A 13,122-nucleotide genomic window follows, 5' to 3' on the forward strand; every position below is an offset into this window, starting at 1 on the left:
TTACCAAAACCATATGCCTCGTGGAGGTATTGGTATCGCTGCAATGGAGACCATATACTAGCAGCAGATGGCTCAGTTAAACAAAAACACTAAGATAGAAGCATCATATGTTTTGTTTGCTCAAAACACAAATAAAATGAAGAGGACATAAGTGACATACACTACCGTTCAAAAGTTTGGGGTCACTTAGAAATGTCTTTATTTTTCAAAGAAAAGCATTGTTTTTTCAATAAAGATAACATTAAATTAATCAAAAATACACTCTATACATTGTTAATGTGGTAAATGACTATTCTAGGTGGAAACGTCTGGTTTCTAATGAAATATCTCCATAGGTGTATAGAGGCCCATTTCCATCAACGATCACTCCAGTGTTCTAATGGTACATTGTGTTTGCTAATCGCCTTGGAAGACTAATGTCTGATTAGAAAACCCTTGTGCAATTATGCTAGCACAGCTGAAAACAGTTATGCTGGTGATATAAACTATAACTGGCCTTCCTTTGAGCTTGAAGTTTGTAGAACCAAATTAATACTTCAAATATTAATTATTATTTCTAACCTTGTCAATGTCTTGACTATATGTTCTCTGAAATGTTCAATTCATTTGATAAATAAAAGTGTGAGTTTTCATGGAAGACACAAAATTGTCTGGGTGACCCCAAACTTTTGAACGGTAGTGTAAGTCGTTCACTTTATGTTCACACTCTTGCAGACCTCCAGAAATGGGAGTTCCTCCTCCAGGGAAGGCGGTGCTGTCTATGGGGGGGCTGAGCCACAGTGTGATCCGAGTGGACACAGAGGAGAAGCTCTCCGTCCTTACAGTGCAGGATGTGGGACAGGTCATGCCTGGAGGTAAGTACACTGCGCTGCTCCTTAACATTATGCTGCTGTAAATTAGCTTATTGCTGGAGATTAAGATGAAATATGGAATGTATATATAGATACAACCGTGTGTCTCAAGAGGTGACCAGATCAGATTTGATAGATTATTTCTGAAAAGCAAAACTAAACTGAAGGGTTCTTACTTTTACCTTTCTAAATGTTGACTTTGAAATATTAATCAATAATTGTAACAGAACAGCTCAAAGGCTTCTGGCTTTTACTGTCATATTGTAAGTATTGTAACATTTAAAACACAATTACCAAAAAACAATAACAATGGACAATGATTAAGAAATTCTTCCAATACATTTTTTTTCTTTTTCAAATGAACAATAATCAATAACTAACTTTTACTTATGAAACGTTTTATATTGTTATCTATTTTTAGTTTTTGAAGGTCAGACGAAAGTAATCCAAACCGGGATCTAAAAAACAATTTCGACATCTCCATTAAATGTACATGTTATTGTTCCTGATGTCCCGCCCTCCTGTCATCATTGCGTGTCTCCAGCTCTGGTTTGTGTGGTGCGGGTGGAGGGGACTCCCTACATCTGTCAGACAGACGAGGTTGGAGAGATCTGCGTAAGCTCAGGCTGCACGGGCGTAGCTTACTACGGCCTCCCGGGCATGACCAAGAACCTCTTTGAGGTCAGTGTCTTATTTTTGGAACTGTGTACTTCCACCTGTAGTTATTTCAAGTCGAGGCAATGGACATTTCTTCGACTTCGTTCGCTAATTTTAACAGAGCGATGTCTATTTTCAGACCATCCCAGTGACATCATCTGGAATTCCCTTCAGCGACCGACCGTTTACCAGGACGTCACTGCTGGGCTTTGTGGGGCCAGTAAGTTCCACCTGATTGTTGTGCAGTTTTTTCAACTTTACTTTAATGTCTGTCTTATAGCATTAAGATAACCCTGTTTAATATATGAGTTGGGATATGTTGTAGTTTTGGCAGCACATGCTACTAAAAGCAACTTCAAGGAACTTTCATTTTGTGTGGATTTCTGCGACTCCTGTGGGCATCAGCGGTAGTGTGTCCATGAGCACCGCCCCGTGTATCACTGTCCTTTTAGCTTTCTTTTGCTCTTTGGTTAATATTTTCTTCTTCTCTAACCACAGAGGATACAATATAAAATGTAAAGGATTCCTTTTTAATAAGCTAACATACTACCGGTACTCACTGCCAAACTCTGCCTGTGAAAATCTAAATATAGGCTCTCACTGATTTTTTTTTCAAAGTTTATTTATTTATCTGCAGTGTGTATTTCGAGAAAAAAACAACCCAGTCACTTAGGATCATTCACCTCACAGTGGACAATTGTCATGGCTACTAACTATTTATGTAGTAGTTACAATGAAAACTGTTTCCAGTTTACTGAGAAACTTTATTTTTTCACTTTCTTTGCCCTTTAAAATTGGAGAGAGAGAATCATATTTCATTCAGATGATCTGCGATGAGATCTGCTACAAGCTAAATTCATCCGTGGCCAGTACATAATAAGTAAAACAAACATTGGGTATAAAATAGTCGACAAAATGAGTCACCAAGTGTTGATTTTGAGAAACCTTTCGACATCTTCAATTTCAAACGTACCGTTGCGTCCATGCTCGTTGTTTAGATGCACACTGTACTTTAGATTGAGGTAAATGTCAAGATCTGACCATCTAATGTTATGTGCGTTGTGTTTCCCACCAGGACAGCCTTGTGTTTGTCGTGGGGAAGATGGATGGGCTGATGGTGGTCAGTGGGCGGAGACACAATGCCGATGATGTGGTTGCCACAGCACTGGCAGTGGAGCCCATGAAGTTTGTGTACAGGGGGAGGTAAAAGTGGAAGCCAACTTCACACTTTCTAACTCTTGCTTGCAGGACAGCAGCAAATGTGCATTTTGATTGCATGAGTACACTCCAGCATTGACAGTTGTGTTAATGTCGTGTGTCGCAGGATAGCAGTGTTTTCTGTGTCGGTGCTGCATGACGAGAGGATCGTTGTTGTGGCAGAGCAGAGACCAGACGCCTCGGAGGAAGACAGCTTCCAGTGGATGAGCCGCATCCTTCAGGTGCTCACTGTCTTACACATCTTATGACTTGTTTACAGAGAATTGGACAACACCTGCAGGTTTACAGTTATTATTGGAGTGAATGGGAATCAGGTTTGTTTAGTTAATATCACTCGTTACTTTCCACAGTACGTGACAAGGCTTTAGTTAGATTCTACCTTCAAGGAAATCATCATTGGTTTTCATGTGAGTTCCCAATTAAAAACGTACTTGAAAAACCTTCAAACATCCCAAAAGAATGTGAGTGAGAGCTGAACAAGTAACCTACATTTATTTACAAACACAGTAGTGTAGTAGGAGGCCCAATATTTGTTGACGGCAACATGTGTGTCATGCTGCAGAGAGGTCCTGGCCTACACATCATGATCGACAAACTATAATTGGGCCGCTCGATGTGAAAACGTTGCTAATCTCCAGCCCGCTCCTGTTTTCACACGTAGCATCTGTCTGTTTCCAGGCCATAGACAGCATCCACCAGGTCGGGGTGTACTGCCTGGCTCTGGTGCCTGCCAACACGCTTCCTAAGGCTCCTCTGGGCGGCATCCATATATCTGAGACCAAACAGCGCTTCCTGGAGGGCGCCTTGCACCCCTGCAACGTCCTCATGTGCCCGCACACATGCGTCACCAACCTGCCCAAGCCCAGACAAAAACAGCCAGGTAGTCCACCAGATGCCCCAGCATGGATCGAGTTTCAAAATAAATGTATCATAAAACTTCAATAGCTAACTTTATAGAACAAATAGATATGAATGTAAGACCTAACTTCACTGTGGTTGTGTTCGACAGAGGTCGGTCCTGCTTCTATGATAGTGGGCAACCTGGTGGCGGGCAAGAGGATAGCACAGGCCTGTGGGAGAGATGTGACCCAACTCGAGGACAATGACCAGGCACGTAAGGTAGAGATTCATCCTCATTTCACCCGCTCATCACCTCCTCACTTGCACTGCAGACACAGGTAAGGATCCATACTGGAGGGAGTGGAATCTGAAATGCAGACAGCTGACGGAGAGGACATGGTCTTGCCTACCAGCTGACTGAGCTATCTATAAAGATAAAATAAATGATTATTATTATTATTATTATTATTATCGATATACAAAACCGGTGTTGTGTGATTTAGATACCACTTCCATCTACACCCATTACTCCTAAAGCTTCTCATACATCTGTCATCCCGTCATTACAAAAACCCACCTTGTGCCAACGTGCTCTATGGATTCTACATTGTTTGTGTATTGATTGATCATTGTCTCAGTGTGTATTGGTCTTCGCTGTGTGTTATTCCATGTGGTTAAACGTGTGTGTATCTCCTCTATAGTTCCTGTACATACAGGATGTGCTGCAATGGAGAGCTCAGGCCACTCCAGACCATCCTTTGTTCCTGGTTCTCAACGCTAAGGTAATCTAGGAATGTAGTTTTGTGATGTAGTTCATTTACCTCAAATTCAGTTGACCAACTGTTTATAGATAATTACTTTTCAAACGCCCCAGAACATTTTAAAGTGGAAGCTTGATGGAAGTCTCGACTGGTTGATGAATCATGAGGATAATGAGCACACGCCATTTTCTTAAATGTACAGCTTGTATCTCTGTTCAGTGAAGATTAGCATAACAGTAACACTTGATTGATGTTCTTTAGGGCACGGTGGCGAGCACAGCTTCCTGTTTGCAGCTGCACAAGCGGGCAGAGCGGGTGGCTGCAGCCCTGATGGGACGCCTCAACACTGGAGACCACGTCGCCCTCGTCTACCCACCAGGTACCAGGTGTTCCTGCGACTGCGCTACTTGTCCTTTCAGTTCTTCTCTTTAACGTCACAGCTGTGCCTTCACTATCCCTGCCTTCATTTTCTAATTCTGTCTGTTCATTATAATCACACACCAGAAGAGACGCATTAGATTTCGTCATACTTTTGTAAAGTTCCGAGGTGTAAAATGATAATGACTGAAAGTATAAACATTTCTGTGTAGGAATCGAGCTGATTGCCACTTTCTACGGCTGCCTGTACGCCGGCTGTGTGCCAGTCACTGTCAGACCCCCCCATCCCCAGAACCTGGCGACCACGCTGCCCACCGTCAAGATGATTGTTGAGGTAACAGTCAGCTGTCCTGCATCAAAATACATATGTAATCCCTTCCTGTTGTAACCGTCATTAAACCCGGTCACGGTAGGGTTTGAATTGTAGACAAAGTCAATTCTGCTCCGTTAGTGATGCAAATTGGGTGAATTGAAGTGATGTAATATATGATATATATATATATATATATATATGTGCTAATACTGCAGCGTCTGTGTGTTAAAGGTCAGTAAGTCGGTGTGTATCCTGACCACTCAAGCAATAATGAAGCTGCTTAAATCCAAGGAGGCTGCTGCTGCTGTGGATGTCAAGAGCTGGCCCATGGTGCTGGACACGGGTGAATAATAATAATAATAACTCATACCGAGCACAGTTTATGTTGTTATGGTGTTCATGTTGCCACCAAGGAGTAGATCATGAAGTAAAGAAAGAACAGGGTCAGGGATCTCCATGCTTGCTTCAGGCTCTTCTTCCTCTCCCTCTGTTCATCCTCCAGATGACCTCCCCAGGAAGAAGAGTCCCCAAATGTACAAGCCCCCGACCCCGGAGATGTTGGCTTACCTGGATTTCAGTGTGTCCACAACAGGCATTTTAGCGGGGGTCAAAGTAAGTTGAATGTGGTTTGACTCATGTGAGCCACTTGGGTTCTTAGTTGCATGTGGCGGTCATGTTGGGATGCAGCCAGTCTTCCAAACAGAGATCATCAATATAACAACAACATGGTGGCTGTCATTACAGGCTCATGCATAACATAATAAAAGCTGTAAATTGGGTCAAACTCACATCTAAGTCTACAGTCTCAGTCTGTTGTTTATCCAGAGTGGGTTGTTTACTGGTCAACAGGGACACTTTGGATGCAGAAAGTTCTGACCATCAAGCAACCATTCACAATCATATCATAGATCCCCAAAAGCTCACAGAGAGGATTTGTGGTACCTAAAGCTCCAGTTTTGATGCATCCGTCTCGTCTCCGTGTCCCGCCACCTCCTAGATGTCTCACTCTGCCACCAGTGCCTTGTGTCGCTCCATCAAACTGCAGTGTGAGCTCTACCCGTCCCGGCAGATCGCCATCTGTCTGGACCCCTACTGCGGCCTGGGCTTCGCTCTCTGGTGCCTGTGCAGGTAAACCAGCATCTCTGAACAAATGACCTAACCCTTTGCTCGTAGAGGAAACCTTTTTGTTTTGTTTTTGTCTGTCGTCCCACTCAGCCTCTCGGCCTGCATGTGTGTTTCTGGTTTCAGTGTGTACTCGGGCCACCAGTCCATCCTGGTCCCCCCTCTGGAGCTGGAGAGCAACGCGTCTCTGTGGCTTGCGGCCGTCAGCCAGTACAAAGTGCGCGTCACCTTCTGCTCGTATTCAGTCATGGAGATGTGCACCAAGGGCCTGGGTTCACAGACCGAAGCACTGCGGGTCAGTTTGTCTCTTCGGCTGTTGAGTGGGGTCACTGGGGGAGCAACAGACTGCAGCATTTTCCTTCAGAAAAATCCACGTTTTTTCTTCAATTACGATATTTATATTTCCCTCTGGTGCTCTTGCTCCAGTGCTGTGATTATCAACACATAGTGGGCTGACACACTTCACTCCCCCGCATCTGGGTGCTGATTACTGTCTGCAGCACTAGAGACAGGGATTATTTTTATGAATCATGTCTGTGGTTTAGGTTGAATCAAATCTAATAAAGTTAAATGATATGAATATAACCATTCAATTTCCCTCGTCAGCTCCTAGTTTACATGCACCCACAGTCCGCTTTGCAAATTATCATTATTGAATTAATTGCAGTGGTTTTTACACTTTTAGTTTCCGCTGATCGAACTTCTTTTTCTTTTCTTTTTTCATCTCCAGTTGCGAAACGTGAACCTGTCCTGCGTGCGTACGTGCATGGTGGTAGCCGAGGAGAGGCCCCGCATAGCGCTCACGCAGTCCTTCTCAAAGATCTTCAAGGACTTGGGGCTCTCGCCGCGCGCCGTCAGCACCACCTTCGGCTGCAGGGTGAACGTGGCTATCTGTTTGCAGGTAAGCTCGCTGGGAAAGCATGAAGGGAGGAGGAAGATGATGATGATGAGATGTATTGGAGAGGTCCAGAGTCCATGCGGTCAACGTCCACAAAATTCTTGAAAAACGCAGGATTGGCAGCTGAGTGAATATCAGTGTTGATGTGATGCAAGTCGGGTACTAAAAATTATATTTTTGTTCTTCAGCTATTCAGCTATATATTTCTTAGATATAAGATTTATTTTTAACGATGACAAAAACACCTTGCACTAAGTTGCTTCTGTTCTTTTCTCGAGTGGCCTTTTGATGTTCTGTTTTATGTGTTTATTCCTGTCCCTGGAGATGTTGTGTGCATGTGGATTCAAGTTTATCAATGCATCTTTTTATTTATCTGTCCTGCATTGTTCCGTCAGCCCAACAGGTTAGGGAAACTGGCTGAGCAGGTAACTGTAGGATAAGCGTGTGTGTGTCCGTGTGCGTGTGTGTTGCATGACTTTTCAATACACTTAACCTTCATTGACAGATTTCTTCTTCTTTTTTAAATCTCTGATAAGCTTGGGCTTTACTTTACTGCCACTAATTAGAGTCTTGACTGGAGCGGCTGGCTCTCGACCGTCGCTTTAAGAGTATATGTTCTTTGTGGTGTATTACTCCATCACACGACGAGAGGGCAGCATGAACTCTGCTCTGATTCGGTTCATTTAGAGATGTCATGTCAAACATAATGGTTTTGAACCAGTGAAATTACATTTTTCTTTCATTTACAACAATTTAACCACACTTAGTTTGTGTGTGAGTTGCAGTTGGTAGAATAATGAATTCATCATTTAGTTATGTCTATAAAATATATATTGTGTTTCTTTTTAGCCTTTTCTGTCACATTAAAAGTCCTTTAGTGAGTGAAAGTATTTTTACTTGCAAAGACTAATGTCCTAATGTCTGGACTGCGTCTCGTTTTTCAAAAACGTTTTCATAACTCGACCAACTGAATCCGCTCCGTCTGGCTCTGACCTCGCAGATCTACGGCGACTCGATGCGAGCTTGTGCTCCGGCTACGCACTGGAAAACGAGGGATGGAAATTCTAATGGTGTGACTAGTCTTAGAGCAGTGATGGACACATCCCAAAGCAGAAGGAATTAATATCTGACGACCAGTCAGTAATTCATAAATGATTCAATTACAATGCAGGTGCATGGCAAGGCTATTGACGTTTAGTCAAAACAAATGCTGCTCCGGTCGAAATGTTCAGACATCGCGGTGCATTCCTTTTGTCACAGAAGATAAACATCTGAAGGAACTGGTCTGTCGTTTATTCATGACTTCTGAAAACAAACTGGCAGCATCAGACCAGCTGCATGTAGCTGAGCTGGTACTGACAATGTCTGTGACCACATGGTTGAGTTTCAGGAAGTCTTAACTATTGTAGCCTGGCTGGTTGGCTTCTGGCTGCCCCCCCCCTCCCTCCCTCCTCTGCTTTTTATGACACAGATGTAACATAACTATCATGAGTAGCTTCCACTTCTCCTCCTCTCAACGACCAGCATTCATGTCGGGGGTTGGAGGAGTTCCATTATCAACTCATGTTGCTCTCTGCTTGTTTTCCTCCAGGGCACCGCCGGGCCAGACCCCACGACGGTTTATGTTGACATGCGAGCTCTACGGCATGACAGGTAGGGGGCGCCGCTGCAGCGATGTGGACTCTAAAGAGTTGTCTTTGAGATATCAAGGTGGACTTCTGTCACCTGACCGACTGTCGAGGCAGTCCGAGAGATTCTGTAGTTGTAATGCTGGTTCATAATTTATAGCATATTAATAACACAGTGTTGCGGCTGGATTTCTTCCTGTTGGATAGATGGTGACTACTTTTAACCTGATGCATATGAACCTGTATCAAACACCCACAGGACACAGAGACTTTGGATCAGAGTATAATCCACGTAGATTTATTTGTAACCAACAGTTTCATAAAAAAACCTGACCTCGCCCCCTGGTCACTCTCTTCTTGTTATTTTGTCTGAGCATCCCGGCCCTTGCTCTGCAGTCTCCTCTCTACCGGTTATTACTGGAACAGCACAAAGTCGTTGTGTCTATCTACGTCTGGCGTTCTTGTAGCACGTGTTAGGGGAGAGATGTGTGTGCGCTCTCAGTCATCTTTGCAGTTGTAATATAAGCCCAATATAAAACTATGAACAAGTATAACACACTTTACTCTCTATGTTATGGCAGCACACAATTAAAAACATTTTATCCACCACAACAGTCTTCAAATCTTGAATTAAACTGTCCTTTTCTTTCATAATTGTCAAGAAATGGAGATGTGAAATTGCTCATTTTGTCCTTTTATTTCTTTAGGGTTCGCTTGGTAGAGAGAGGGTCGCCACACAGCTTGCCACTGATGGAGTCTGGGAAGGTACGCCATCGTGTAAACAAACTAAAACACCAGAAACAAGTGTGGCCTTGTGCTGCAGAAGGGTTGCGTTTTGCTCAGGCTTTAAGATCTGATGTCTGTGTGCTGTAGATCCTCCCAGGAGTGAAGGTGATCATTGCCAACACAGAGACTAAAGGACCCTTGGGAGACTCCCATCTGGGAGAGGTGAGTCTCAGCATCGTCTCTGAGTTTTACAGAGACAACTCCTTCCAGTGTCGCCTGGTTTTAACACAATAATTATTTTGGATAATGGCACAATAGATCCATAACTTTCAAGAAAACAGCGACAGATTTGTGTAAGCATCTGTGTCTCAATTGTCATCAATGTGTGTGTGTGTGTAATAGATCTGGGTGAGCAGTCCCCACAACGCCACAGGCTACTACACAGTCTACGGTGAGGAGGCGCTGCACGCTGACCACTTCAACACCAAGCTCAGCTTTGGCGACACCCAGACTGTCTGGGCGAGGACGGGCTACCTGGGCTTCCTGCGGCGCACGGAGCTGACGGATGCCAGTGGAGGTGAGAATCAACAGCGCTCACTCTAACTCGGTACATCGCTAGACGTGAGCTGGACTCCTTTATTTCAATCAAAAAAGATCTTTTACACCTTCTGTTTTTTCTCTCAAACATTATCACCCCTTTAAAATGTTATATATTTAACTTATGAGACTGTGTGTGTGTGTGTGTCTCAGAGCGCCATGATGCTCTCTATGTGGTGGGCTCTCTCGATGAGACCCTGGAGCTGAGGGGAATGAGGTATCACCCGATTGACATCGAGACCTCCGTTATCCGTTCTCACAAGAGCATCGCTGAATGGTAAGAAATGTACACAGATACTTGTCTGTTTGGTTTAAATGATTCATTATGGAGTCGTCAGATGTCTATTGGTTTTATATTCAAAGTATAGTTGAGCAACATGGATTCTGACTCCTAACTTCTCTCATCTGGCCTTTTTCTCTCCTTTACCTCTTTTCTTTTTTCTCTCGGCTTCCTTCTTTCCTTCCCTCCGTGCACCCTCCACCTCCTCCTCCCTCCAGTGCGGTCTTCACCTGGACCAACCTCCTCGTGGTGGTTGTGGAGCTTGAGGGATCGGAGCAGGAGGCCCTGGACCTGGTGGCCCTGGTCACCAACGTTGTCCTGGAGGAGCACTACCTCATCGTAGGAGTGGTGGTGGTGGTGGACCCCGGCGTCATCCCCATCAACTCCAGAGGGGAGAAGCAGCGTATGCACCTGAGAGACGGGTTCCTGGCCGACCAGCTGGACCCCATATATGTGGCTTACAACATGTGAGGGCCCTGCTGCAGGAGGGCCACCCCTCCACGTGAAGAAGAAGCAGGGCAGTAAATGTGGGGCACATAATGGTAGCAGGCCCGGGGTCCGTATGGCTCCCGCTGAAAGAATCACGCTCTTCTTCCTCTCTCTCAGAGAGGAACTATGAAAGAAACATGGATGCAAAACTTCACAGCCAGATGGAAAGACATTGCAAGAGGAGTAAGATTGACACAAACAGTGTGTTGTTTTTTTAAATCCCGGTGATTTCCAGCCGCACCGGCTGTTGGAGCGTTGTGTGTGTATGTTCGTACGTGTGACAGCGCGTCTGACTCCTCAAACCCGGGACTCTCACTAGCAGCGCAGCAGGTGGCGACGGGATGAGATGTGTCTGCGATGCACTTGTGCCATAGAACAGGACCGACACCAGTCCGCTCACCCTGGTTCAAACTGGTTTGAACAGGTTTCATGTTCACGGAGCCTCCTGTGCCATTGCAGGTCGTATGCTTTCCAGAGACAAATTCTATCCCACGTACATTACATAGTCATTTCCTCTGTGGGAGCAGCTCCTTGGATTACAGCTGCACCCTCAAGGGATAACATGATATTTGAGTTCAGGCTCAGTCAGATTGGCGTTGCATCAACAAAGAGTCGCACAGCTGGGCAGTGGGAGGGGCGGCGGGCGTTACGCGTTACTCATCCCAGCAAAGGTGACTTCAGTTTGTGGCGTCGGTAACGGAAGGTGTAGAATAATGTTGTGGTTTGACTTTCTAAATCTAAAATGTGTCATATAGTTATTGTTTTATCTGAACAAAATGCAATATGAGTGACGCGAGAGATGAATTTTGAATGACTGCAGACAATAAGTGCCGATCGTTTGAAGTCTTGAGATGGCGAGGAATATAATCGTTGCGAACTATAAGCAACCTGCCAAATGATATGAATTAAGCCTTCAGTGTTTTTCAGACGCCTGATCCTATTCCAGCTCCTGTCGAACTTTCATTTAGTGAAGTTTATTAGCTGTTGGATAGGAAGGGCAAATGCAGAGGGAGGTTAGGTAAGAGTAATGCTGCTCTTATTGTGCCCAAAGTCTTTCATCTTTTTGGCGAAGATGAGTAAACTTGATCATAACATCAGCCATGACAAACACACTGACTCCATAAATATGTGTCATAGTGTCCGTCCCTGTTTAAAGTGCTTCATAGCAAAAGCCTGGAATGAATTGCAGTTGGTATGTTTGATGCAGAATGTGGAGGGCCATACGGTCGAATGAGAGATGAAGTGTTGTGAGTTCCTCTTAACATATGAAGGCAGGTCTCTAATATGCTAGTAACACCTTGACTTCTCACCTTACCCCATTGACTCAGCAAAGTTTCACGTCACTGTGTGTCGCTTCTATTTTCTACGTGCACATCCCGTCAGAAACGGGCTCCGGCCGCTGTAAGTATGTACAGGTTTTATGTAAATTATTAATGGGTGGAGGAGACGACGGGAAGCACAACACAAAGACTGAATCTGGTATTTATGTGACCTTCTCCCTCAGACAAAAACATATTTTAAACGTATCCTCGTGTATGGACAGAGGGAAGAGACATGAAAGGCCTTGGAAACATTTTTGTAGTCGGAGAGAACAGTGGGAACTTTGGACTTCCGCGAGGAGGCGAAGCACAAGGAGACGCCAGTTGTGCCGAGTCGTCACATCCTCCAGAGCAAACGTTTGTTGTTAACATATGAAAAGAAATATTTGTCTGATATATGGTTGGTTGTCATTATTTTCATAACATGATTTCTTAATGAATAAAAAAAAGTGCTTTTAACTTGAAATGTTTGTCTTCACTGAACATTCAGGTCCAACGTTTTCAACCGACGTCGTAGTGAACACATTTCGGTTCAGGCTTCTTGTAGAAAACAAGCGAGTCAATGAGACGGTAACGTCCACTGTTATGAGATATAAGTAAACTCTTCTGCATGGGTTAACCATGGATGCTTTACAGCTGAATATGAAAATAGTACCGCAACCTCATACAGAGCTTTTCTGACGCGTGGTGCAACAGCAAAGACACTTTTACAGATTCTATATTACTTTGACATATTCTGTCACTATAGCCTTCACTTTCAATAATATGTTACCTTTGGCAGCACTTAATATTGTAAAAGTCTCCCTCAAATAGGTTGGCTGTAACCCAACCACCAACTCACCTACACAGTAAAAAAAAGAGCAATGGATTCTACTTTTTCAGAGGGTAATAAAAAAGGACGAGGAAGTAAAGCCACCAGTGATAGTGAAACGGGGGCCATCCCTGGCCATGGTTTACTGTATTTTATAACATAAAAAACAGGAACTGATGTTGACAAAAGTATGATGACAGGGTGAGTGCTTATAAATGATAACAAACCATAATA

At 44.1% G+C, this 13,122-nt stretch overlaps 1 protein-coding gene across 10 annotated transcripts in view; it reads left to right on the forward strand.

Moving 5' to 3' along the window:
* Positions 1 to 12,543, forward strand: part of dip2a (disco-interacting protein 2 homolog A) — a 73,992-nt gene extending 61,449 nt beyond the window's left edge. For 4 of the 10 annotated variants that reach the window (XM_056422656.1, XM_056422691.1, XM_056422715.1 and 1 more), the window contains 22 exons: positions 715 to 854; positions 1,396 to 1,532; positions 1,648 to 1,728; positions 2,584 to 2,711; positions 2,833 to 2,947; positions 3,405 to 3,606; positions 3,736 to 3,845; positions 4,268 to 4,348; positions 4,589 to 4,706; positions 4,918 to 5,039; positions 5,250 to 5,361; positions 5,521 to 5,630; positions 6,016 to 6,146; positions 6,267 to 6,435; positions 6,871 to 7,041; positions 7,434 to 7,463; positions 8,630 to 8,691; positions 9,374 to 9,431; positions 9,540 to 9,614; positions 9,795 to 9,969; positions 10,143 to 10,266; positions 10,488 to 12,543. In XM_056422656.1, coding sequence (XP_056278631.1) covers positions 715 to 854; positions 1,396 to 1,532; positions 1,648 to 1,728; positions 2,584 to 2,711; positions 2,833 to 2,947; positions 3,405 to 3,606; positions 3,736 to 3,845; positions 4,268 to 4,348; positions 4,589 to 4,706; positions 4,918 to 5,039; positions 5,250 to 5,361; positions 5,521 to 5,630; positions 6,016 to 6,146; positions 6,267 to 6,435; positions 6,871 to 7,041; positions 7,434 to 7,463; positions 8,630 to 8,691; positions 9,374 to 9,431; positions 9,540 to 9,614; positions 9,795 to 9,969; positions 10,143 to 10,266; positions 10,488 to 10,740 — 2,704 coding nt within the window. In that variant the 3' untranslated portion in view covers positions 10,741 to 12,543. The remainder of the gene's footprint in view (positions 1 to 714; positions 855 to 1,395; positions 1,533 to 1,647; positions 1,729 to 2,583; positions 2,712 to 2,832; positions 2,948 to 3,404; positions 3,607 to 3,735; positions 3,846 to 4,267; positions 4,349 to 4,588; positions 4,707 to 4,917; positions 5,040 to 5,249; positions 5,362 to 5,520; positions 5,631 to 6,015; positions 6,147 to 6,266; positions 6,436 to 6,870; positions 7,042 to 7,433; positions 7,464 to 8,629; positions 8,692 to 9,373; positions 9,432 to 9,539; positions 9,615 to 9,794; positions 9,970 to 10,142; positions 10,267 to 10,487) is intronic. The other 6 variants (XM_056422674.1, XM_056422700.1, XM_056422730.1 and 3 more) reach the window with 3 other exon arrangements.
* Positions 12,544 to 13,122: the final 579 nt, after the last annotated feature.

Source organism: Pseudoliparis swirei, chromosome 2 (genome assembly GCF_029220125.1).
Source record: "Pseudoliparis swirei isolate HS2019 ecotype Mariana Trench chromosome 2, NWPU_hadal_v1, whole genome shotgun sequence".
NCBI lineage: Eukaryota > Metazoa > Chordata > Actinopteri > Perciformes > Liparidae > Pseudoliparis > Pseudoliparis swirei.